At 43.7% G+C, this 26,133-nt stretch overlaps 2 protein-coding genes across 3 annotated transcripts in view; one reads left to right on the top strand and one right to left on the bottom strand.

The window, feature by feature from the left end:
• Window positions 1-1,887: 1,887 nt before the first annotated feature.
• Window positions 1,888-5,504, top strand: LOC120574536 (retinol dehydrogenase 8). Of its 2 annotated transcripts, XM_039824912.1 has the most exons (7): window positions 1,889-2,047; window positions 3,580-3,717; window positions 3,812-3,973; window positions 4,074-4,253; window positions 4,334-4,427; window positions 4,583-4,766; window positions 4,928-5,504. In XM_039824912.1, exons 2-7 carry the CDS (start codon window positions 3,621-3,623, stop codon window positions 5,135-5,137), a joined length of 927 nt encoding a protein of 308 aa, XP_039680846.1. In that variant the 5' UTR covers window positions 1,889-2,047; window positions 3,580-3,620; the 3' UTR covers window positions 5,138-5,504. The 2 variants fall into 2 exon arrangements, with proteins under 2 accessions (XP_039680847.1, XP_039680846.1); XM_039824913.1 differs by lacking the exon at window positions 3,812-3,973 and having other exon boundaries at window positions 1,888-2,047.
• Window positions 5,505-7,234: 1,730 nt separating this feature from the next.
• notch3 (notch receptor 3) overlaps window positions 7,235-26,133 on the bottom strand; it is a 28,881-nt gene continuing 9,982 nt past the window's right edge. Inside the window, exons 3-32 of the mRNA XM_039824838.1 lie at window positions 23,891-24,033; window positions 23,453-23,788; window positions 22,687-22,809; window positions 22,343-22,576; window positions 21,864-22,019; window positions 21,560-21,745; window positions 20,377-20,490; window positions 19,118-19,231; window positions 17,898-18,131; window positions 17,552-17,662; window positions 17,253-17,445; window positions 16,917-17,062; window positions 16,372-16,605; window positions 16,077-16,229; window positions 15,730-15,958; window positions 15,417-15,618; window positions 15,150-15,306; window positions 14,871-15,055; window positions 14,624-14,756; window positions 14,137-14,507; window positions 13,485-14,008; window positions 13,064-13,390; window positions 12,833-12,972; window positions 12,521-12,752; window positions 12,279-12,369; window positions 11,961-12,129; window positions 11,513-11,817; window positions 11,239-11,386; window positions 11,030-11,127; window positions 7,235-10,925 (exon numbers count right to left, since the gene is read on the bottom strand). Of these exons, the coding sequence (XP_039680772.1) occupies window positions 9,420-10,925; window positions 11,030-11,127; window positions 11,239-11,386; window positions 11,513-11,817; window positions 11,961-12,129; window positions 12,279-12,369; window positions 12,521-12,752; window positions 12,833-12,972; window positions 13,064-13,390; window positions 13,485-14,008; window positions 14,137-14,507; window positions 14,624-14,756; window positions 14,871-15,055; window positions 15,150-15,306; window positions 15,417-15,618; window positions 15,730-15,958; window positions 16,077-16,229; window positions 16,372-16,605; window positions 16,917-17,062; window positions 17,253-17,445; window positions 17,552-17,662; window positions 17,898-18,131; window positions 19,118-19,231; window positions 20,377-20,490; window positions 21,560-21,745; window positions 21,864-22,019; window positions 22,343-22,576; window positions 22,687-22,809; window positions 23,453-23,788; window positions 23,891-24,033 (7,294 nt within the window). The 3' untranslated portion in view covers window positions 7,235-9,419. The remainder of the gene's footprint in view (window positions 10,926-11,029; window positions 11,128-11,238; window positions 11,387-11,512; window positions 11,818-11,960; window positions 12,130-12,278; window positions 12,370-12,520; window positions 12,753-12,832; window positions 12,973-13,063; window positions 13,391-13,484; window positions 14,009-14,136; window positions 14,508-14,623; window positions 14,757-14,870; window positions 15,056-15,149; window positions 15,307-15,416; window positions 15,619-15,729; window positions 15,959-16,076; window positions 16,230-16,371; window positions 16,606-16,916; window positions 17,063-17,252; window positions 17,446-17,551; window positions 17,663-17,897; window positions 18,132-19,117; window positions 19,232-20,376; window positions 20,491-21,559; window positions 21,746-21,863; window positions 22,020-22,342; window positions 22,577-22,686; window positions 22,810-23,452; window positions 23,789-23,890; window positions 24,034-26,133) is intronic.

Here is a 26,133-nt window from a genome sequence, read left to right on the forward strand (position 1 = left end):
TTTTTCAACATACTATACTATGACAATTTTCGACATAATATACTGTGACTACTTGGGATTTTTTTTGGCATGTTAGGCATTTAATAGGACAGCTTAGACATGAAAGGGGAGAGAAAGGCACAATGACATGCAGCAAAGGGCCACATGTTGGAACTGAACCGGCGGCCTCTGCTGCAAGGACGGAGCATCTGTATATAGGGCACACGCTCTACCAGATGAGCTACTTTTTTTGTCAGTTTTCAAAATACTGTACTATTACTTTTTTAAATACACTATACTATGAAGTTTTTCAACATTCCATACTATTTTTTACCTTAAATTATTCCACTTTTGTTTAATACATTACTGGTATTATTCAACATTTCAATGAAATTCGTACTAACTAAAACCATTCCCACTTTTTCAACTATTCTCATTACTTCACCTTCTTAAGCAAATATGCCAGCAATCCAGTTTAACTTTAGCAATTTAGCTTTCAGCATTCACAATCATTTGCTGCAGAAAATGCATTTTCTAGTTGTATTTACTAATTATTAACACATTTTGTGATGATCGCAAAATGACAACAGTAATGTCGTTGTTGGAAATACTTCTATTGATAAATACATGTTTTAATAGTTTTCTGGTTTGTGTCTTGAAGCTAGGTGGGACAGTGTAGCTGTCTCACATTACTAGTGGCCACATAGGCCGGTTACACACTGGCTGCGTGGCGTGAGCGTGGCGTTTCTGTTGCGTGTCAGCTGCGTGGATTTTTCTGTCTTTTCACACCAGAAACATGTCTGATGCAGCGCTGCTGCTGCTAGCCATCTGTACACATGTATGTTTCCCATTGATAAAATGAAATACCATGTTAAACATAAATATATAGGCCTACTGATTTGATTACAGTAAAGACAAGGTATTGACGGCAAAAATAGGCGTCGGTTCTATTCCTAGCAGGCAGGCGTTTTCGGCGCGGCCGCGCCTGAGACGCAGGCAGTGTGTAGCCTAAGCTAACCTGTTAACATGGCAGCCGAAATATAAACGGACACGCCACGCTCGCGCGACAAATCCAGTGTGTAACCGGCCTTAGGAATTGCAACACTACATTAGTAGCCTATTCAGTGATATCAAACTATATTAACTCCTACACCATGTAGTCTGATGCATTTTAAAATATAGGCTATATATAATTTGTGAATAGCTCCCTTTTATTTGGCGGTGGGCTGAATATTGGAAATAAAAAGGTTTATTGTTTATATGTTGGTCATATGTCTGCTTGAAGCTAGGTGGGGTTGACAGTTGACTATTAGGATTAATTCTATATTTAGAGCATTAACTGCCATCTTGTGGTCACCGTGAGGAACTGCAACAACACATTAAAACATCAAGCAAGAGTCAATGCTGGTTAAACGCTGGTTCTCGCTTTGCAAGACCATCCTCCAAAGTGCGCTGAAGATACTACCGAAACATACTTTCGGTAAATACTTTCAAAATTAATTGTAATTTTTTTTTTCAAAAACCTAGTAAGGTACAGATATTTACAAGGATTTTTACGATTCTTAACGAATACTGTAATAAGAGTATTCATACGAATCATAATGTAAATGCATATAATAGGCTTTTAATCAAACCCCACGCAAATGATGAATAGATCTATGGATGAATTACAATTTTTTTGTTATACTTATTATACTTATATGTATTGCAATACTCTGGACCGTATGCCTATTGTGAATTTATTAAAGTAACATTTTTTAGCAAGGTGCATACTTGCTGTAGTTTAAAGTTTGACCCAAAACATAACAGCATAGCCATAATATGTGTGACGTGGTACAGTTGTCACAAGAGTCGTTGTCACTTGAAGAACTACAACTCCCACACACTGACTCGGCCTATGTGACCCATTTAGGTAATCGCTGGGCTTATGTAGCAGTCTGTCCCGCTGTGACTTGGTCGTATCAACCTCTCTGAAAGCTGCAGTAACGTTAGGTTATAGACCCGCTGGTGTGGTACATCTTTATTTCCCAAATCTGCTGGTGTGGAGGACGCGCTGTTCGATCTACAGGTTGGTAGACTACAACACCACCTATAATCAGAACAACAGGCCTCTGAGTCTGGACTTTGATGAGGTTAACTCGCCCTGTAGGGGCTTAACAGTGTCTGAAATTCTCAGTCTAGAGTGACCTTATTGTATATTTTATTCCTGTTGTGTCACTGTAATTTGGATGATAAAGCCTACAGTGATGGGAAGTAACTATTACTAAAGTGCTTTGCTTAACCATAATGTTAAGGGTGAATATATGAATGCAGGTATCATCATTGTGTGGTATAAAATGCATATACTGTATTTCAGAGAAAAATATTGCAATTACAAATGACAACTTAACTCCACCCTTGAGGAAACAAGTAATGGCCATAAATAAATAAAAATACATTTCTATTCAATTAAAATAAATTCAGCATTAATGCTTAGACCAGCAAGCATCCATGTACTGTAAATATGTGAAATCCTCCTTAAAGTATCAACATTCATTACATCACACAGTGATTGGGCTGGGACTGGATTTCCAAAATTCATTATTTTGTTATCATGTTGTGCATCTCGAGACTCTTCACATACATATACTCACTCACTCACTCACTCACTCACTCCACTCACTCACTCACTGACTCACTGACTCACTGACTCACTCACTCACTCACTCACTCACTCACTCACTCACTCACTCACTCACTCACTCACTCAGTTTTTTATGCTACCTCTTTTAGTTTGCTTTTAATGTTCTCTCTTGTTATATACTGTATTGTGTTATTCTGAACATGTGTGACCACATGAAAAATAGGTAGCTAATGGGGATCCTAATAAACTAAACTAAAACAAAACTCTCTGTGTCTACTGATAAACACTTAGCTTGCTGCTGTAGGCAGTCAAAAATTCCAGGATACATAAATCAGATTAGAGCCAATAATCTTTGAAGAAATACCACACTGGCCTCAGTTGTGCCCCACAGAGACAAGGATGGCTTCTCACATCCAGTAACTTCCTTTGTTGAATTTTGGAAGAATTGTTTAAAGCAAAAACTCAACCTAGAACCCTGTCACTGGTCAGTATTCCTATTTATGTGTGGTATATCAACAGCGTCAAGTTTAAACATTTGGATTTGATATCAGCTCACAGAGGAACAAAGGCTTCTTAGAAGACTTAATATTTTGTGCCAGCATTCAGTGATCATACAGGGAAATATAGACGATAAAGAGATAAAAGAGAGATGCTAATCACTCCACTTACAGTAATGCCATTATATCATAATCCAATGCAGCTGAAAGATTTGTTGCATTTTGAGCATACAATCTTGTGCTTTTTTGTAATCACTGTCTCACATACATTTTCATGCACATTCTGTAGGGATTTTTAAATAGCATTCAAGGCAAAAAAAAAAGAAAAAAATTACACATCGCACATTAGGGAAAAAAGGGGAATTACAACACTTAATCACAAAATACTATCTATATTGAACAGAATGGTGATGGCAATGACATAATATTAGAAGGATTTTCCTTTATTTACATTTCTTACATCATTTTTTGACTGAGCAGCCAGGATCCTCCTGAGGTTTGAGGTCAGAGGTCAAAGAGCCATGGGAACCAGGAGAGTGTTGGTGACTGGGTGCTCCTCTGGTATCGGCTTGGCTGTGGCTGCACGGCTGGCTAAGGATGAACTCAGACGGTTTAAAGGTCAGCCATTCACTCTCCTCAACCAAAAAAGAGTAGATGATAGAAATAACTGCAGCTACTTACAGCCAGTGTATTGATTGTTTATCTGAGGCAGTGGTTGCCACAATGAGGGATCTTAGGAAACGGGGGCCCTTGGAGAAAGCAGCAGGTGACTCCTTAAACAAAACCCTGGAAATCAAACAGTTAGATGCCTGTTGTGAAGCCTCCATCAGAGAGTGTGTCAACAGCCTGCCGGACAGACGGGTGGATGTTCTTGGTCTGTCTTCTCTCATTCACATTCTCATAGAATTTTTTTTAAAGTGAATTTAAGATCTCTCTACAAGCATATAATGACATAGGATACTCCGCTGTTACAGTGAACAATGCTGGTGTTGGCATGATTGGACCATTGGAGTGCCAAAGTATCGATGCCATGAAGAATCTCTTTGACACAAACTTCTTTGGCCTGGCTAGGCTGGTGAAAGAGTTGCTGCCCGACATGAAGCGGAGGCAGAGCGGCCATATTGTGGTGATGAGCAGCGTCATGGGAATACAGGGTGCGTTTGTTTGTGTCAGTGACATTGCAGAAGAAGAGAGGTAAGAGGTTGCTAACAGGTGTTCTTATGTTTCTACACAGGGCTTCTGTTCAATGACGTCTACTCTGCCTCCAAATTTGCTGTGGAAGGATTTTGTGAAAGTCTTGCAGTGCAAGCAATGAAGTTTAGCATCAAGTAATTACATGTCCTGAAAAACTATATCAGTTTTAACAACTCAAAGCACCCTCCTCACAACTAAAAACTTAATGTACCAGTAAGCACACAATGGCACGACTTGTTGACTGTAATGTAACAGTGATCCTATATCTTTTTGATATCTCTGTCACAAGGACGACTCTAGTGGAACCTGGCCCTGTGGTGACAGAGTTTGAAAGGAAAGTGTATGAGGATGCTGAGAAGATGGATCTTTCAGGGACGGACGAGGAGACCGCCAAAATCTTCCGTGAAGTTTACCTACCATACTCTAAAAAGATCTTCTCCTCATTAGGCCAGACACCAGAGGAAGTGGCTGAGGCAAGTGATGACAATTATGTTTCCATTTGAGTGAAGTAAAAGGTCACTAAGAATAATAATGATGGTTATTAATAAAAAAAAGAAAAAAAAAAGAATAATAACAATGGTTTTGCCAGTGGAAATGCATAATGAGGAAGCCGCCTTTTGTTTGTATTTTTCAGCAAACCGTTAAAGTGATCACAGCCAAGGAGCCTCCTCTGCGCCACCAGACCAACCGCCTATACATGCCCATGACTGCACTGAAGCACGCAGATCCCACTGGTCGACTGCCTCTGGACACCTTCTATAAGATGATATTTAAACACGACAGCGTGTTCAATGCTACTCTCGGGGTGCTGCGCATGCTGCAGAGGAGCACAGGGAAGAAATAAAGATTGCACAGACTATAAATGTTATTCCTAAGGGAACAGTGATTGACTATGGTAGCTACAACTTGTTGTCAGAGGTTTTTAGTAAAATATCCAACTGTAATGTGACAGAAGTTTCCTTCTGAGAAGCAATGAACATGGCACGAGCCATAGAATGTTGTATCTACAGTACGGTAACTAAAATAATGTTAATTTGTCATGTACTGTAAATATGGAGCATCTTTTCATCATTAGTTTGTACAGGTAAACACTGCAAATAATATCACCACATGTGAATTATAAGCATTTTACCATTTTCTCTTTTCATTCAGTTTGTTATGTTAATTTTAAGGAAAACTAGAGCAAGGCAATAAAATAACACAAAAATGCATTATATTGGACTAGCATGATTCTAACAACAATTTGTTCTAATATTATTTCAAAACTAGTAAAGTCAGGAATACTATAGTATATGATTTATCCTATTGGCAGACAGACTGGCAAACAAACAAGAAAACAAAGAAATTAATAGTCCTGTTGTGTAGTCGAAAAAAACTCAGGTTGTTAATACATAAAATACATTTTCTGAACAATATTTAAATAATATACAAACATACACACTGTTGATTTACCACCATCAGGTTCATCCTTACAGCTCATATCACAGTAGACCTAGACAGGGGGTCCTGCTGGTTAGATGATCTACACCAGAGATCTTCAATACGGGACCCATCGGGGGTCCTCAGAGTTACTGCAGGGGGGCCGCCAAATTATGGTATAATGTGTAATAATTTCCATAATGTTTTGTCAAAAATGTAATTGTCAACATGAATCCAACATGTTAGCAAATATGAATCGGCCTATTTGTGGAAAAAAAACCATTGATGATAGGCTTACTGGCCTATAGGTAAAGTAGTCTCTAAGGTAGCCATCCACAGATAATTAATCCTAAGGATTCACTGTGCCATTTGTATGCTTAACATTAAAACATGATTTATAAAATCATGCCAACAATTAATATTTTATAAGCTTACTATTCTATGTACTAAAAATGTATATTAGAAGGCTTTAGGCCCCACACATTATTGTTGGCCCAGTTTAATATGCAACTTCATTTTATACAATATCTGTAGTAGAGGGCCCATGATCTGTCTCTCTCAGTTAAGGGGTCCTTGGCTTAAAAAAATATTGAAGACCCCTGATCTACACCCCACTATGACCCAAACCTGTTGTACAAGTAATTGCAATTAACTGGAAGAAACACTGAGGAGCAAACTGGGATCAGAAGGAGAAAAACAATACAACCCTGTAATCAAAACACACACAAAATATTGCATCAGTTAAACTCACCATTATTGCTCTAATTAATCCTTATAGGAGTATCTGTTAACTGTTCAGCCTGTTCTCACGTTCTAAAAACCTACGAAAAGCTAAGCACTGTAATTCGTATGATTTCCAAGTTCTTTTTGCTGGGCGCACCATATGGACTAGGCTACTGCTGTACGTATAAGAACGCGGCTGGGCAAGGAGGTGGTCGGGCTGATAGGTGGGCGTTAACACACAGAACTGTCAAGCAAGGGAGAGGAGTGCGCTTCCCGGGAAAACAAAAGACTTTCACCCAGGAAATGCGTGTTCCTTGGGAGTGTTACAAACCATGATCTTTTTCCTAAACTCAACTAATTGTTTCGGTGCCTAAACTTAACTTTCGTAACATTTTAGGGGCATAACTTTTTGTACGATTTCATACGAACCAGTTCATGAGAATGCGTTAGAACCAGAAAACGTAACATTTCAGACATTAAAACTGTTGAATTATTAATCTCAGGTAACTGCATTTCAGTTTTATTTGAATAGTTATGATTATGAGGATCTGAATTAATGAATATCCTCGTTTAAAATATGAAACAATCACTGAAAACCAGGACACAAAATGTAGTTCCCTACAGATTTTATTATAAGTAACTTTACAACTTTTGACTGTAGAAAGTAAAACCGTGGAAAGGTTTTATGTACAATGGTTTTGAACTACTTTTAAACAAGTATAGAAATTAATAATGATAGAAAATATCTATGACTGTTCTAATAACACAAGACAAATAAAATATCAGTCACAGCCTCAGCTTCAAATAATGCTAAATGAAGTACATTTTATTTTTGTCCTTTTTAGTACATAATAATCATTTCAGAAACATAAGACTTCTCAAGCAAAGATCTACCCAGAACAAACATATTTACAAACAGAAGTTGGGAGGTTGAAATGTACAAAACACTTAGTGTGACCTGGAAGAGAACTTGAAAGACCAGTTATATATATAAAAAAATCAAACAAAAAACAGTTTTCGTAAGTAAAATGTGAACTGGACTGTGAACAATAACACGTTTCCTAGGTCTGACAAACAGTAGCCGAGTCTATAGTGAACAGGATAAAACAATAATTGAAAGAGAAACTCTATGACACAACTAGGGGCAGTGTTAGGTCACCACAAAAGTATAGTAGCTAGGAGTGGTGGCCTACTAATTTCTGTTCATGATGTCACACGATGAAAATGCAGTGGTTTCAAAATTCTACTATTATCAATTGAATTTATGCTGAAATGTCCACAGCACACTAGGGGAGGATGACCTCTATCCTAAACACTCAGGTCATGTGGGGGTAAAGAGTTGGTCAGACATTACACAAAGTGTTAGCTGGATGACTGGGAGAGTCATCTCAGAATTTTGTAAAAAGTTTAAGGGTGCAGCACTACATAGTAGTGTTCTTTCCTTCAGTCTCTTCTAACAATCATCTTAAGATGCATCTCCACTGTCCCTGGACTGGGAGCTACTGTAGATGCAGGGGAACGGTCCCACTGCATGCCATAAAACATCTCCCTGAGGAGTGACAGGGCATAAGCAGTCCCAGCTCAGCAGCCACACCCTCACACTGACCACTACTCCACCACAGACACTACCAGAGGCGAGGTGAGAGTGTCAATAAGACCTCAACCGCCACAGATAGTCCAGAATGTTTCCATTTAGTCCAGTAAAGGACATGATGTGGACTTGACAAATTAAACTTCCACCTGTCCTGTTCATCTGGTTCTACTGTTGGATGCTGCTGAAAGGCACATCATCCAGACTCACCAAGAAAATGGAGGAATGTTTGCAGGGAAGAGTGATATAAAATAGCAGCTGATAAGCATAGCTTAGTACATCCGAAGTGATGTTAAAAGAAAGGTATCCATGGTTTTCACAAATATACAGAGTATAAAACAAATGGAACAACAACAAAAAATAAAACAAACTAAAAAGGGCAGTGAGAGGCTGATTTTAAGGCAAAACAACACAGGTATCAGGGCTGGCAGTAGAACCGGAGGTAAGAGTCCTGTAGAGTCATGAGAAACTACGGTTGAAATAAAAGCAAACCTTTACTCTGCTGATTTCTTTTGAAAGTTCATAAGGAAAATGACCATGGATTAAATGCCACCCATATATTATAACTATCCATTGCAGTGAAATGTTGTATTTGACCCACACTAGCCCTTCGAGGCTGGTCACTTGAAGTGCTTCAGAGACACTCATCTACATTCTTATTCATAATACTCATGTGGAAAGTAATCAATTACCACAATTCAATCAAATCAGAACATATCACTACTGCTGAGCAACTCTTAATATATATCTGCTAGAACCAGTTTCTCATCTTTACCAGCTGTCATTGGCCTAAATAAATATCAGTCAAGAGAGGTGAAAAATCCTCTTTCTGTCTGTTAACTGGTCTGAATGATGAATTATATTCCTTTACCATCACTTGCCATACTGGCTAAATAGAAATGTAGGTGGTCTGTATAAAATAGGAGAGGGTGGCACATTATGTGAGAAGCTATAGGACAGAAAGAGGGTAAAACACCTAAAAGAGCAATTCAGAGAGATAAAAACAATAAATAAAAATAAATGAATTCCCTTCAACATTTTTTCTCATATCTACTTTTTAAATGTTTGTTAGTTTCCAGGCGAGCATCCCTAAGTCTTTGAAATGAAAGACTTGGTTTTCTTCATATACTTTTTTTTTTTATAATAAAAAACAAGTCCATCTGTGACAGAATTACTTCATTAAATTGTCTGCTGTTTTTTCAGACAACACACATTTCCCTTTACTTTTTTCTCTGCAAAAATCACTAGCAGACGGTCCTCGTGATAATCATAGTCAATCCAAATCCAATGAAAATCTTGGAAACAGGCTGACACACATAAACAGACAAGCCCAAGAGCCAGTCCACAAAATCTTCTACCCCAGGTCCCTTTTCAAGCAGGGGCCATGAGATCTTCACGCAAACACTTGCATCTTGCCATTGGCCTCTGGGATTTGAGTAATTTGGGTCTGGGCAGGGCCAGCAACTGCTGGGCTGGGTGTGGAATCTGACCAATCAGAGACGCAGTGAGGGGAGGGGCTGGACCAGGGCTCCGGAGACTCTGGGGAGGGGGTCAGGTAGGGGTGCTCACTGGGCAAATGGAGGTAATGCTTGGGCGTGGCATCTAGTGCGGATGAGTAGCTGTGCTGAGAGGGAGGAGTTGGATAATCTTCTGTTCCTGCAGTGCTGCCACTAGGCTGGGAGGGCAGAGCCTGAGTGGGCTGGGCTGCTGGCGTGACTGCCTGTGGGGGCTGAGCAGGAGGCTGGGGCTGAGAAGGTTGCTGAGGCATCTGCTGCTGCTGGAAGAAGGATGGTGGGGGCTGGGAGGTCTGGGGTGTCGGTGGGGTGGAGGTACCCATGCGGGCCATGCTCTGCTGGTTGGTGATGGTGTGGTTGATGAGCTGCTGCTGCTGCTGCTGCTGTTGTTGTTGCTGCTGCTGCTGCTCAGCAATGGAGGGCAGCTTGACTGGGCTGATAGTGGGCGTGGATGTAACAGGTGTGGGCTGCAGCATGGCATTACGGTAGAGCTGCTGTTGGTGCATCAGCATGTTTTGCTGCTGCATGGCTGGACTCTGGGGGTGCATGCCTGCCTGGCTACTCTGCACAAGATTCACAACCTGCTGACCACACTGGGATGAAGCCATCCGGCTGTGCCAGTCAAAGGGCACACTGACAGGACTGACCAAGCCCATGTTGAGCCCCATCTGGCCTGAACTCAGCACATATCCACGGTTAACATCTGAAGCCATGGAAACGCGTCCCTGCAAGGACATTCCTCCAGCTCCCAGGTCATTTAGTTGGGCAAGAGACACAGCAAAGGGGCCACCCCCCTCCAACATGCTACTATGTACCATTGGGGTGTTTGGGACAGACATGGAAGAGTGAAAGAGCCCTGGTGACTGCATGGCCACAGGGGAAGTGGGGTTGGTGATGTAGCCAGCATTGCTAGCTCCCCCGTGGGGTGAGTCCAGTGAGTCGACTGGGGACAGGGTAACTGAGCTCTCCAGTAAGGCACTCTGCATGTCCAAGGTCAGTTTCTTATTACGGGCCTTGACCGACTCCTTCAGACTGTTAGCATGTTGGCTTCCCAGGCTAGAACCCTTGGCCCCAGGCCGACGGTTCTTCTTGCCCTGTGGGGTGTTCTTCAGACTAGGCAGGAAGGCGCTGGGAGGGCACATAAGAGGAGACAGAGTGTGCCCCCCAGTGAGGTGGTGTCCAGGCCCTCCATGACCCTGGGGACTCCTTACTGTGTTGTACTCATCAAGAAGTTGCACAATGTCGTGATGCATACGCTCCTGAGCAATGTCCCTTGGCAACCTGTCCATATGGTCTGTGATCTCTCGGTTTGCAAAATGAGCCAGCAGCACTTTCACAGCCTCACAGCTGCCCTCACGGGCTGCAAGGAACAGAGGGGTCTCCTCCTGAAAAGAAAAACAGAGTAGATCAGAGGCTGCGTTAGATACAAACATATCTCAATTCAAGCCACGCTCAAGTGTGCTTAAAAAAGTATAAGTGGATGTCACACCTTGAGATCTTGCATATCTTTGTTTGCACCATTCTTCAGCAGGGCAATAGTGGCATCCACATTATTAACAGCAGCAGCCCAGTGCAAGGAAGATTTACCTAAAAGAGATAACAAACAATGAGATTATGCATGTATGGTTTGAATATTATCACAAAACAGGGACATTTGCATCAGGACACCCACTTGAGTGAAACATTACACATACATACCCAATTCATCAACTGCATTGACATCAGCATGACAAGTGATGAGTTCCTCTACCATGCCCTCTACTGCCAGCCGTGCTGCCAGGATCAGCGCGGTGGAGCCATCATACATACGGGAGTCAAGATCTGTAGCCCGATTTCGGATCAGAATCTAGGAGGATGGAAAAGATTGGGTTCAATATTATGATTTCTGCATTTCTACACATATATTAAAAATGTTATAGGTATTTGTACCACTAATGTGGCCAATAAACAGTATTTGTTGACATTTGTTTACCTGGAAGACACCCTGTGCATCTGCAGCCACTGCAGCATGTAGCGGTGTACGTCCTGTGTTATCCTGAGCGTTGGCATCTGCCCCGGCATCCAGCAGCCTCTTAGCAGCATCAGCACGGGCATAGCGAGCAGCCAGGTGGAGCGCTGTCTCACCAGTGCGGTCTGTTTGGGCAGCAAGGGATGCTCCCTGGTAGATCAGGTCAGAGATAATGTTGGCTGAACACTCCTCATTCTCCTCCTCCTCTGCTACCTCAGGCTCTAAGCCACCTCCACAAAATGATGCCAGCATCAGAGGTGTAAAACCATCTGGAAGGAGATAAAAAAACAGACGTGGGTGAGTTTATGGATATTAAAGCGCTCAATATAACAGATCATACGAAGAAAGTATAAAAAAAAAAAAAAGAAATCACAGTTCCGATCTTAGAACTTTAGATTATCTTACTACCAACCTGGGCCTCGGACATTAACATCCATGCAGTCGCTTTCAAACTCTCCTTGAGGTGGCGTGAGGGCCATAGTGGGAGGCACGCGAATGTCTGCGGCTGCAAGGTGATGCTGTGTCCACTGCCTGCTGTCCACTGCTTCTTCACTGTCTGAGAGCATACTTGGCTCCTCAACCTGAACTCACAAAAGGAGAAAAATGTCATTACTTCCTGCAGGATTACATACAGGATGGAATGCTGTTGTAAAATGTACACACTCTTGTGCTTGTGTATATTTAAACTGATTAGGATAGTTTATAAATGGAAATATGCTGTGTAACTGACCTTGAGCCTTTTGGCCTCTGGGCAGTCCGAGTCCATCCACTGGTCACTGTGATCTCCAAGGAGAGATTCCTCCACAGTTTTTGGCATGTGTCTGTTTACAGATGAATATTTTAAACTATGTAAGCACAATAAAACAAATACAATTTCAAAAGAAATTCCTAAAGCAATTCCAAATTGTATTGCTAAAGCACTTCAGTCCCAACAACATCGTTGGTGTTAACATTTGCACACAAATAACTTACTTCATTCCCAGAGCATCCTGGCCCACGGGTTCCCTGCGGTTCTTGTTGCTGCTGGGTTCCTTCTTGAGGAAGAAGCCCTCAGGGAACCAAAGGGTACTGTGTTCTCTCTTTCTACGAGCAATCAACATTCCTATCACAAGGATGACCAAAAGGAAAAGAGAAGCTATCCCCACCAGCATCAGCTTGACCCATTGTATGGGGTCATCTTCAGTAGACAATATACCTGTTAAACCTGTGGAGAGAAGAAAAAGTAGTAATCACATCATTTGTGCCTCATTAGTTTTATAAGTTCATTTTGTGTTCTATACTCACCACGGACTTCCTTGAGGGGGTAAGGAAAGCGGAGCATTTCTACAGCTGACAGGGCTCCCAGGTAGTCTGCAGCACTGTCAGCTGTCGGGAAACAGTCCTCAGAGCACAGACGGTTGTCTATTTCCAGGTACACTATGGAACTACAGGAATAGTAGAGAGGCAGGTGTTTAGTGTAATGTAGAATATACAGGAAATACTTCAGCTTTAATGTTTACTGTATGCCTGACTGACCCGATGACCTCCTGTTGAGGCTGCAGCTCCCGCTTGAGGCGTGCCTCTCGGCGGGTGTAGGGGCGGATCATGGCTTCTCCATTGGGGTCCAGCCGGAAGCGCAGTGAAGTGTGTAGGATAGCACTTAATTTCTGCAGAAAAGCTGCTCTAGTGCGGAGAAGCTCCTCAGGAGGCAGTAGGACTACCAAAACCAAGACACCATCAGCAAGGGCTTCTGGAACCTTCGTTGCACAGTCCAAGCCATCCCAGCCGCACTCCTCTGTGTTGCAGCCCTGGTCACACTTTCCATCAGCATAGTGGTCTATGCAGTAGGCTTCATATATTGGACTGGAGACGACACAAACAGAAGGATCAGCTCAAGTTTTCTCAGATCAGTACAGAAACGAATGAGGGAATCCTGTTAACAGTAACGTAAACTCACTTGCAAACTTTCTCCTTGCTTTTGCAGTCAAAGTTGTCATACAGACAGTCAACGTTATTGCAGGACTCATCACACTGGCTGTTGTTGAAGACACGCCAGCAGTCTGCACAACGAGCCCAGGGGTTCACTGCTAGAGAACAGTCGCCACCATCCCAGCGACATAGGAATGTGTTGCATTCCTTGTTGCAAACACTATCATTGGCTTTTTCATGACAGTCTGCTAGAGGGCATGAGGGTGTTGGGACCTCTAAGGATCTGCTGCCCTGCTCGCACCGTTTACCTGTCCAGCCACTGGGACACTGGCAGTGGAAGAACGGGAAGCTGGTCTCTTCGGTGCACAATCCTCCATTCCGGCAGGGCTGGGAGGAGCAGCCTTTGTTACTGCGATGCTGACACTGGGGCCCGCCATAACCTGGCTGGCAGGTGCAACGCGCCCCCCTCGTGGTAAGTGTACAGCTACCTTCATTGTAGCAGGACAGCTCCCGACAGGACATGCTTCTTTCACAATTGGGCCCAGCATAACCCTAAAGATAGAGATCATTTATGCACTTAGATAGTGAACTTTCCTTACACAAATAAGAAAAGCTATAATGCACAAACCACAAAATCAAAAGATTTGATGTTGAAATCCTTAAAGTTAATGTACACTTACAAGCTGACATGTGCAGGTGTATCCCAGTGCAGACCCGCTGAATACAGAACAGACTCCTCCGCTCTGACAAGGCTGAGACTCACACACACTGAACCTGCTCTGACACCTCCGGCCAGTGAAGCCAGGCATGCAGACACATTGGTAGTCATTGGGCAACTGAATGCAGTCAAGACTGTTGGATGGGCTGCAGGGGTTAGAGAGACACTCATTTATGTCTCCCTCACATCTCTCTCCTGTGAATCCAGGGGGACAATTGCAACGATATCCACCCACTCTGTCCACACAGGTGCCATTGTTTAGGCACTTAGGAGGAGCACTGCGCAGCCTCAGAGGTAGAGCACAGTCATCTTCATTGATCTCACAGAGAACACCTTAAAAAAAAAAAAATATTATTTAATACTACTATACATTTATTATATTTTAGTCACCTATAGTGCAATCCCTTTAGTAATAAACATAGGTTTATGTTGAATATGTGCTTGCATACCCAGTGTGCCAGGGGGACAGGAGCAGATGTAATGTCCCACCAGATCAATGCAAGTGCCTCCGTTCTGGCAAGGATGAGACTGGCACTCATTGATCTCTATCTCGCAGTTCTGTCCAGTAAAGCCTGGCATACACTGCAATGACATGCAGATGACAATTTCATTATCTCTACAATTGTGAAGAAGCACTGTGTGAATACTGACTTTGCTGAAATCTGACAGAGAAGCACATATCGACAATGAACTCACATCACACTGGTACCCTCCCACATATCCCCTGCAGGTGGCGCCATTGCGGCAGGGTTTGTCTTCACAGTGGTCCACTTGGCTTTCGCAATAGCTTCCAGTGTAGTCAGCAGGGCATTTACAATAGTGGGCATTCCCAGTGTTGACACAGTGACCACCGTGGTGGCATAGCTCATCTGTCTGGAGCCCTGATGAGAAAGATTTGGAAGAAAATGTAACTTTAAATATCAGTTACAACACAAACAGAGACGAGAGGTTAAATGTCATATAACACCCACAAACCTCTATGGCGAGCAGCTGTCTCACAAGAAACCCTGGATATGTCACAGTAACGTCCAGACCAGCCATTAGTACAGTCACAGATAAAGGAAGCATCCTTTTGGCGACAGCGTCCTCCATTTTGGCAGGGAGATGAGCGTCTGCACCAGTCAACTGGTGTCTGGGGAGGCAAGAGGCATGTATCAGCATTTATTAGTCTAAAAACATAAACTCATGAAGACACAAGGCCTTAACAAAACCTTTCGTTAGTGTCTGTGAGTGTGTGTGTACCTGGCAGCGGGTGCCAGTGTAGCCCTTTGGGCAGGAGCAACGGAAGGACTCGAGGGCATCTTGACAGATGCCTCCATTAAGGCAGGGCTGGGAGTCACACTCGTTGACCTCGTATTGGCAGTGGGAGCCAGTGAAGCCTGAACGGCAGGTACAGGAATAGCCGTTGATTTTATCTGTGCACGTTCCTCCATTAAAGCATGAGCTGTGGACACAAAAATGTGTTATTGAACCATTCATTTAGTTATATACATGTGTATATGAGCAGGTTGATAAAGTACACCGTGAGATATCGCCATGACTCAAACACACTCACCTTTCAGTGCAATCAGGGATGTTGGTTTCGCAGTGGATGCCAGTAAAACCAGGCCTACAGGTGCAGGTGTAGGAGTTAACATAGTCTGTGCATGTGGCTCCATTTTTGCAGGGGGAACTTTGGCATTCATTGATCTCTAAAGCACAGCGGGGCCCAGTAAAGCCTGCCAGACAGCTACAGTGGAAGGAGTTCACACCATCTGTACAGGAACCTCCACTTAGGCATGGATCTGATGGCACAAAAGAAGAGGATGACTTAGGTCAAGAAGATACATGAACCTGTTATTGTGTTTGACAGCAAAAGACAGTTTTAGGAATTCAGCACGCTACATTTATGTGGCCACTCACTAGGAGAACAGTCATTGACGTCTGTTTCACACGTCAGCCCAGTAAATCCAGCTCTGCAGGAGCACACAAAGCCTCCAAGTGTGTTAGTGCAGGTCCCAAGGTTCTTGCAGGGGTTTGAGATGCATTCATTCACATCTATGTTACACAACTGACCTGAAGAATGTAAAACAAGGGTACAATAAGGTTTAATTCAAGATCATAAGTGTTTATGCATTAAGTCTTTCTGTAAGCTTCCAGACAGATTATCTCACAATAGACAGCAGGCAGTGGGTCGATAAATACAAAAATAGCTTACCTTGCCACCCTGACTGGCAGTTACATTGATAGCCCAAGTAGTCTGGGGTGTGTGTGCAGATGGCATGATTGGCACAGGGGTTAGGGGAACAAGGGGTGAGGACATCAGCACAAGTGGGTCCACTGTAAGGAAGCTCACACAGACAGGTGAAACTTGCCACACCGTCCACACAGGTGCCCTTGTTCAGACAGGGACTGGATGCACATTCGTTGATGTTCACCTGGCAGAGGTTACCTGTCGGAGGGGCAGCGAAGACATTTACACATTACAGAACAGAACTTGGTGAGCCTGAAACTTGGCTTAACACTGGTGATGTATCTACACATTTTTAATACACCACTAGGGGGAGGTAGACAATGGTTATTCAGGAAGGGCAAAATGATGAAGGACATTGTAGGAATCTTTTAGACTAAAATATGTCTATAAAGTCTAATAAATACACAGTTAAGACTTCAATTACTGCATGTGCTGCATGTGTGTATTCATCACTTTGTACTGTACTTTTTGATGTTGATGTATGTTGGGCTACTCTGCCACCCTCTTACCTCTGAAGCCTTGGCGACACTTGCAGGTGAAGCCATTGAGCTGGTCAATGCACGTGCCAGCATTCTGGCAGGGACTCGGCAAACAGTCGTTTCTGTCCAGGTCACAGTTCTTCCCCACCCATCCAGGCTCACAGTCACAACGGTAACTGGAAATACAGGAATATAGTCATTAATCCAAAAGATGCCATGTTCCAGAGGTGAAATAACAATGCACTGATGTACAAGTTGAAACCTGTGGGATTAGCAACAAGCTTGCAAGATGGTCATGCCAAGTTGCTCCTTGATATCATATGTGATGCCACTTTAAACTTTGACAAAGTCTGTAAGAGTTCATACCCGTTGATGTCATCCCTGCATGAGCCATGGACACATGGGCTACTGCCACACTCGTCCACCTGGGAGTAACAGTAAGGGGGCTTAAAGCCCTCAGGACACTGGCAGTGAAATCCATTCTCTTCATCCACACACGTCCCCCCATTTCTACAGGGGCTAGATGCACACTCGTCTATCTCCACATTACACTTGGAACCTGGCAGGAGAGATGTCAGACACAATCAAAAGTGTGTTTGGCAACATTTCCAATGAGGATTGATTTCTCATCTTAAATGTGTGCTGTCATTTTCAGAGGGCCTTACCAGTGAAGCCAGGTTTGCAAACACAGTCATAGCGGTTAATGCCATCTTTGCAGATGCCATAGTCACATGGGTTACTGGCACAATCATCAAAGTTTATTTCACAGTTTGTGCCTGTGTTGACAAAAGAGTTAGAGGTTTTACATTAGGCTTGCAGAAATATTCAAAAACATCTTAACAATGATGGGGAATATGTTTCAGTACAGACTATGTAAATGAAAATTATATGAAATTATGATATAGCTATTCCATTTTTTTTTATTGCCCACAACATCATTTAAAAAAATAAAATAATTCAAATGTTTGAATTAACAGACTGACTATGTGATTTTGGAGTTATTTGTCTTACCTGAGGTTCCATGTTGGCACTGGCAGATGTACTTGTTGACCAGGTCCACACACTTACCCCCATTCTGACAAGGGTTGCTGTGGCACTCATTGAGCTGGTTCTCACAGCGATAGCCTGTGTAGCCAGCATCACAGTTACAGGTGTAACTGGCAATGCCATCTACACAAGTACCATGGTGGCATGGGTCAGGCTGACAGTTGTTGATATTACTCTCACAGAGTGTCCCTTCATAACCTAAATAGGAAAAACGCATAGATGGAGATTAATGTTAAGGCATTTAGGGAGTCATTTGATGCAGCAAAGCCTTTTTCTGAATGAAAGCTGTTTTTTATTCTAGTCTACGGTTTTCAGTTTTTCCTTGAATGGCCATTTCATTCTAATTTTTCTCTTCTTCTCAATTCATTAGTTATTTCGTTCAATTTCCTCGGTCCGTTTCTCGCTTTTTCTTTATAAAAGCTTCTACAGTTTGGGTTTCTGATTACTGTGGTTACCATGTCGACAGTGTTTGTGTGTTGGGCAAGAAAAGTGTTGGTTTGTATGGTATGTGTGTAGTGCAGTGCTGAGTTGGGCAAAGCAGTAAAGAAGGGCCCTACACAGGCCTCCCAGTACTGCTTTTGTTCTCAGTGGCGGAGGGAACAATAGACTGCACCACGTCAAACAGGGCCACTTCACTCAACAGAAGGGGCCCACAAACACAGGGAATACCAAGCAGCTGCCCACTGAAACAATAAGAAGGCTCTTTCGTAGGCTTAGGTCCAAACAAACATGTTAAATATGAATGTATACACACATTATGATCATACACGCAGCCTTTGTGACAAACTTCAATGTAGCTCACTGTATCTGGGCTTGTTTTCAAACATGTACTTGACTAAATGTGAAGGAATGAAAGTTAAAATGCAGCATAAGGTGGTGTGTGGGGGTTTAACAGATGAACAGATGTCGGGGTGATGACCAAGGCTCCTTTCTTGGCAACTGCTGGTCCTCAGTGACCCCATGATCCTGAGAGCCGACGAGGGAAAGACGGGGATTAGGGGCCTCAAGTCAGTCTGCTTGGCCAGCAGACATCCAGAGAAATCGCTGACCCCCCAAAACATTGAACACTTAACAAAGACCAAACACAGCCCAAGTGGTTAAGGCTCATCTGCTCTTCTGCTGGGAGGACATCTTGAGCTGTGTACAACTATTCACTGACAAATATTAGGTACAGAAGCCCTTACCTTCAGCACAGCGGCACTCGAACCCATTTGGTCGGTCGTAGCATTTCGCTCCATTCTGGCAGGGCGTGCTGGCGCACTCATCTATGTCGATCTGACACATGGTGCCAGTAAACCCTGGGACATGCAAACACAGAGGTGAAGGGTCAGAAAGAAGGTCCAGTGGAAGGGTCCGTGCTCAGGTCAGAGGGCAGTTCTGTCTCTTCTTAGAAGGGCAGAGGTCTTTGGCTAGGTTAGTGACGTTGGTCTGGCTAAGGTTGGGTTTGAGAGTGTCTCGACTGGTTAAGGACATGTCATCTGTGCACTTGGACCAATACCAAGATGACCACTACAAAATGCAATGGAAAGCCTGTGACCTTGATAATGTTTTTGAGGAGGGACTTACAATCTAGTGCGTACAATGTGGATATGAAAATAAATGAATATTGCTATTAGGTGGTATGAAATATCTGGGCAGCAAAATGTACGCACTTCAGGTTATTGTACATTTCCGAGTGTCTGCACAATGCCGACTCTACACTGGAATGTCTGGACTCAATATACAGTATAAACAATTATATGGAATGTCTGGAGAAACGGCTAATTTTAACAACAACAATAGTAACAATACAAATATTAATAATATTTCATCTAAAACCTACTGGCTTGAAAAGCTTGAGAAACTGAGAAGGCTTGAAATCAGTGGGCACAGTGCCCAGACAGGGGTGAATTGGTGCATTGGTAGCACACTGCTCAGTTGATTAACAGTGTCACGATGGTCTGTGTGTTGGTGCTTGGGCTGCTAAAGGGGGGGTTAGAGGAGACGATGGGATTGTTTTCTCTTTTAGGGAACCCCCCTCTCCCCTTTCTGCATCAGCTCCACCAGCTCAATAGCTAGATGGGGGGTGGAGAGGGGACGTCTGTCCCAGATGTAAATTGAGGACCTGGAAAAGAATCTCATTAGCAGGACTGCTGTTCCCCACCACCACCAGGGCAGGATGAGGGAGACTGCTGTCCCTTCCACATTCCAATGAGGAAGGAATGGGGGTCACAATAGTGTCTTTGTTCATGGCAGGAGGATAGGATAGGCAGCCTTGTGGGCCTGCCTTTTTATATGAGTGGTGGCCCTAAACACCAGCAGGCAGAAGTAGCAAGGCCGTCCCTCCCTCCTCTGGTTCTGGGGACATTTAAACTTTGGCTCTCTGTTTTTACTGTTGCTGTCACTGAATTGGAGTTGTTAACAAGGATAGAAATCAACACAGGGAATAGAAATAAAGTCTTACCTGGCTGGCAGGTGCATGTAAAGCCATTGACCATGTCCCTACAGATGCCATCATTCACACAAGGGTTGCTCTCACAGTCATCTACGTCAACCTCACAGTAAGTCCCCATGTAGCCTGAAAGACAGAAGTTCAATCTGAATACATTTATGTTTTTGCAGCTCAATCAGATTCACTATGTCCAGTTTTTTATGTACGAGTATGTCAGTTCAAGCCAGCATGGTGTGCATGTATTTGTGTGTACTCTTTGCGATGGAGAAATGATCTGTGGGAAACTATTCTGTCATGGGAGGCCTCAGAGTTTTTGACACTGGTCTCTGCTGAACCACAGGATGGAATAAAAGATCCCTAGAGCATCCCCAGTGTTCCCACTCTACTGACCTGAAATCACCACACCCTACTGTCAACAGAGCATTACTCCTCTCTGGGTCAGTATCCCATTCACCAGATGCATGTTATACATTCTGCGTTAGCAAACTATGGAGGGCTCCTTCACTGAGGTGAAACAGAATGTGGATCTGAGTGCTGGGGGAGAGGCTAGCGTGGAATCAGAAATAATCAGCAGCTCCACATGAGCTTTGCCAGGCTGGCTGATGATGAGGAGGGTGAAGAGGAAGGGCCTGTCTCTGGAAATGAAGGGGGAGGGGGAGAGGCTCTGGGAAAAGGCCTCTTTCCCCCTCTGTGTGTATGAGGGGTGCAAAGTGGAGCACAGAGGGGCCCTATTGTTCCGCTCCATTCCCACCACTCTACCACTCATTAGTATTCACAGCACACTCCTCCCCCTAACTGCTCGCCCTCTCTCACATACAGTCCTATAGACCCGACTCCCAGCTCTAATTTGTATAGTTCCCAAAACCCCAGGATGCATGTAGGACTGTGCGTGAGAGTTTCACTGTGTTTTTGTCACTTAGTGTCCAAACCATCACTTAGTCCAAACTAATACCCTGTCTGGCTGTATAGTGCACTGAGTGCCTCCATACCCCCAACATCAATAGGAATGCATTACATAACACTCTACACTGGCAGTCAGTATGGCAGAACTGTAGATGATGTTATGTCAAGTTTAAATAATAAGTTGTTCCAGTCTGCTATTGGTTTGGACTGTCCCAAGTGAATGACATTGGGCTGAATTGAGGTGTTCTGTATTGTTTTATTGGCAATGCTAAAGCATAACAGCCCTGAATACCTGGCATGCAGATGCAGGTGAACTCTCCAATGCGGTCCAGGCAAGTGGCATCATTCTGGCAGGGCATGGACAGGCATTCATTTATGTCAATTTCACATCTCGGTCCGGCATATCCCCGGCCACACTGACACTGAAAGGAGCCCTCTGTGTTCACACATTTTCCAAAATGCTCACATGGGTTGGCACCTGCAGAGAGAAGGCTAAGGTTCAGTATATGAAACACATTTAGTAAAAAGACAAAGCGGAGAGCCTATGACCACAGTAGAGAGTGGAGAATTGTAAAAAAAAAAAAATTCAGACTTACCAATCGAACACTCATCCATGTCCTGGTTGCAGGCACCTCCTACAAATCCAGCAGGACAAGTGCAAATGGCACGGCCGTTAAGGGGGTTGGTGTCGCACACTGCCCCCTCATTGCAGGGGTTACTCACACATGCATCATCAAGGTGGCACAGCAAACCTGTGGAGACGGCACAGAAAGAAAAACTTATGAAATCAACAATTTAGGAGCCAGCCATGAAGCTCCATTCACACATGTACTGCAACCCTTAAATTATCTAGACATTACCCGAAAAAGCTGTGTGTGAAAACACAAATGTCCGAATCAGTTGGACCAAAACACTAAACAAACTTTATCCTTCTACCTCTGGCCTAAACCAAACAAAGTATAGTAAGTGAGAGCATGCCCGACAAGGACAATCTTGTCAACCCCTGTTTTGTCCAGAGTTCACATGAGAAAACAGCTTACGAGGGGAACAAAGGCCATTTCACAAACCCGCTTACCCGTCTTTCCAACTGGGCACTCGCAGAAGAAGGATGCTACACGGTCATGGCAGGTGGCCCCATTGAAGCAAACAGCTATGGCACAGTCATCGATGTTCTCACTGCAGTCATCTCCAGTCCAACCATTAACGCAGACACAGGTATGACCACCGATGGTGTTGAAGCAAGTACCTCCATTGTGGCAGGCGTTTGGTTGCATGAGACACTCGTTGACATCCTCAGCACAGTATTGCCCTAGTGTGGTTAGATGACATATTGGCTTATACTCCTCATGAGATATATATATATATATATATATATATATAAAAAAGGTAATTTCAAATATGATTTAAACAGAGCTGTACCTGTCCATTCTGGTGGGCACTGGCAATTGTAGGTATTGACTCCGTCCACACATATTCCTCCATTCATACACTTGTGACCTGGACAGTCATCCACATTATTCTCACAGTTGTGTCCCTCAAAACCTGAGACAGATGGAGAGAGAAAAGAGTTATGACACACTGACACAGTAACACACACCAACTAAAAGTTTATTAAACATTCAGTGTTTCCTGTTCCAGACACTCTACTCATGACCTTGAGTGATATTTCCCACACTAGAGGAGGTGTGGGGAAATGTGGGCAGCCAAAAGGTTCAGAGGGTGTCTAATTGTTTACATCTTCTCATGATGGTTCCCATATGATGCCAGCAACAGCCGTGTGACTCTTGCCTGCTTCAGAGGTCTGCACTCCCCGCAGTGTTTGCTTGTTTTATAATATCTCAGTTTCAATGACTTCCTCTGTGGCAAGAGACATTTCCTGTCAGATCCCCAGTGGGAAACCAGAGGTCCCATAAAGTAAATTCCTTCTGTTGTGAAAAGAGCAGAGTGGAGTAGAGTGACGGTGGGCTGCCTCTTCGACTCTCCCACCATCTCCATCGGTAGCTATTAATAGCAGACAGGAAGCTGACCTGGGAGAGAGGAGTAAATCCCAGCAACAGCACTAACAGCTACGTCATCAGGCTGAGATAATCTGTATGCCTGTAGCACTGTGCTGATGGCCTGGGAAAACAACAGATTTTGTGTATGTGGTTGTGTGTTCCATTATGCTGATAAAGAGCTATTCTACCTGGTAGGCAAGCACACTCATAGGAATGGTCGCTGGTCTGTCGACAGGTGCCCCCATTAAGGCACTGAGATGGGGCACAGGGAAGGGTGGACACCTCACATGTTCGCCCACTGTATCCAGGTTGGCACTGGCAGCGGAAGGACCCATGGGTGTTAATGCAGAGGCCACCATTGAGGCACGCGCCAGGCTTGCGGCACTCGTCAATGTCATTGCGGCAGTTCTTTCCCTGGAAGCCAGGTGGGCAGGAACAGTTGTAGTGGTTATTCCAATTGGCACAACGGGCTCCATTGGCACAGGGACTTGTGGCACAGGCATCAATGAGAGAGCAGTCTTGGCCTGGAGATTAAATAGTGAAACAGTATTCAGTTAAAATAGGAACTTTCAATCTCCCTTCTCACATCTTATCTTTCTAATGAAGACAAATACTTATAGATGTACCTCTGAACCCTCTCTGGCACACACAGGTGTATTGTGGGATACCATTGACCACCTGGCTCTTGCAAGCTGCTCCATTCAGACATGGCGATCGATGACAGGGATCCAGGTGCTGACAGAGAGGACCAATGAATCCTGGACGACATCTGTACAAACAAATTCACACATACATTAGGATGTCTTTTGCCTACAAGTCGAAACAGGTCACAAAATGACAAGCCAAGTTATTTACAGTAAAGACTGAGAGCTGTGACACTCAAACTCCAGTGTAGCCCAATTCTAATCATGTTCTGGGTTTGGCAATCAGGGCCCCAATGACACCTTGGCAAGGCCTGCTGCCTGACTCATACAATGGCTTGAGTAATGCTTTTGGGCCCCAGAATGATTTATGTAATAACACAGCTTACCCCAATAGTATTAATCGTGTAATACATTGTTTATGGAGTGAGAAACATATGCACTCACAAACGAGGAAGGCCATCTCTCTGTGTCTTATAGGCCTCACAAGGCACATTCTCTGTTTTTTTCCAGCTGGAAAGCTTCAGTTTCTCTATATCAGCTAACATTTTTCCACTGTTACAGTTTTTCCGTACCTCAGCTCTTGTTTCTGTTCTCATATATGAAAAAGAACACACCCAGAAACAACAGTCTGGAAATTTAACAATTGCCAACAAATACTGACATGAGAAAAAGGAGGACTACAACCAGCACACATGAACTAAATGCAGCTGTGGTATTTGAATGAAACAACACATCCTCCTTCCACTGACTGTAGGTTGATAGAACAGAGAATTATTCTGATGAAACATTAGCATTGTGTACACGAGGCATTTCAGACATGTTTTTATGTCATCCATCTCACGTGCGTCTGACTGAACAGATTTTAATCAATACAGTTGCCTACACAGGCCAGGTAAACTGCTCAATTTCACTCGGAGCACATTTTTACGCTTCAAATCTATTTTCTTGCGTTCTACGTGCGTATCTACAGGGATTGTGCATTTGTCTGAACTTGACCTATGTAGACACAGGTGGAGGACTGAAGCTGCTTTTGCTGCTCTAACGCACTGCTTTCGCGGGCTGTGTAGATGTTGTGTAGCTTGACCTAAACCTGCTCCACTAAGAAGTTGAGATAAACATATAAACAGGGCTTCCTATAGCTCTCTGCAGAGGTACTATGGGCATGTAGACAAGGTTTGGACTTACTAGAGAGTCCAGTATGAGCTTGTAACTCTACACCCACAGTGGTGCCCCTGGGGACAAGCCCCCCTCTTCAAACAGGCTGTTTGATGCTGATGACAGAGCAGTGACGGCTGGGTGTTGGCCAGCCCTTGGGCTCGGTCTTCTCTTTCATTGGAGAAGAACCCCTGGGCAGGATAAACAATGGGTTTTCATCTATTCTCTTTTACAGAATCATCACCGCTACACTGGTGTTAGTTCATCCTTTATGTACCTTTCCCCCGAATAAACTATAACGAAGACTAAAACGAGTTTGTGGTTTTTGCCCCTCACTAGGAGAAAGAAGTTGCTCCAGGTAAACTAAGAAGGATGAACTGATCCAGATCTAAATTTCTACTGACATTACCAGCTTTATTTCTGACTGTTGCTCTGGTTCAGAAAAACTGCAGACCACTACTTTGGTTCCCCCCCCCCCCAGTTTTACAAAGACAATAGCGAATTGAAGGAGCTACAGAGATAGCATGAAGGAGCCAGGCACACAGGCGTATCAACATGCATATACAAAGAAAATGTCCCCAAAGTAATAGTTTGTTGGTCTATAAAAATGAATCAAATATCTAAGCGTAATAACTATAAATGCTGTAAGGAATAAAGATTTTTTCCACGACGAAGGTTAGCAGTAAGACACTGAGCTTAGTGCGGAAGTTAAAGTGAAGCAGCACTGGAGCACCAACCTTTAGAGAGTTATTTAGTTATTACATCTCCTTAAACCCCCCTGAACGCCAGCTTGGCTTTCTCCCCAACAACCCCCACCTCTCTTGCACTGTGAGGTCAAACGTCATAGGTCCCCCGTCTAATTGTGATGATAATGTCACTCAGGCTGCAGGGAGTGAGGTGGGGCTGCTCGGCAGGAGAGAGTGTATGTAGAAAGTGGAATTGGTGGAGAAGGCGAAGAAGAGGAGAGACTGGTCTGGTTCAGCAAGAATGTCATGTCATATTTCCTGTAATCCCTCGTCCCTTGCTATGAAAACACTGCACTCACTCCGAATGCATGATCCCTGTTGCCC

Source organism: Perca fluviatilis, chromosome 15 (genome assembly GCF_010015445.1).
Source record: "Perca fluviatilis chromosome 15, GENO_Pfluv_1.0, whole genome shotgun sequence".
Taxonomy (NCBI): Eukaryota; Metazoa; Chordata; class Actinopteri; order Perciformes; family Percidae; genus Perca; species Perca fluviatilis.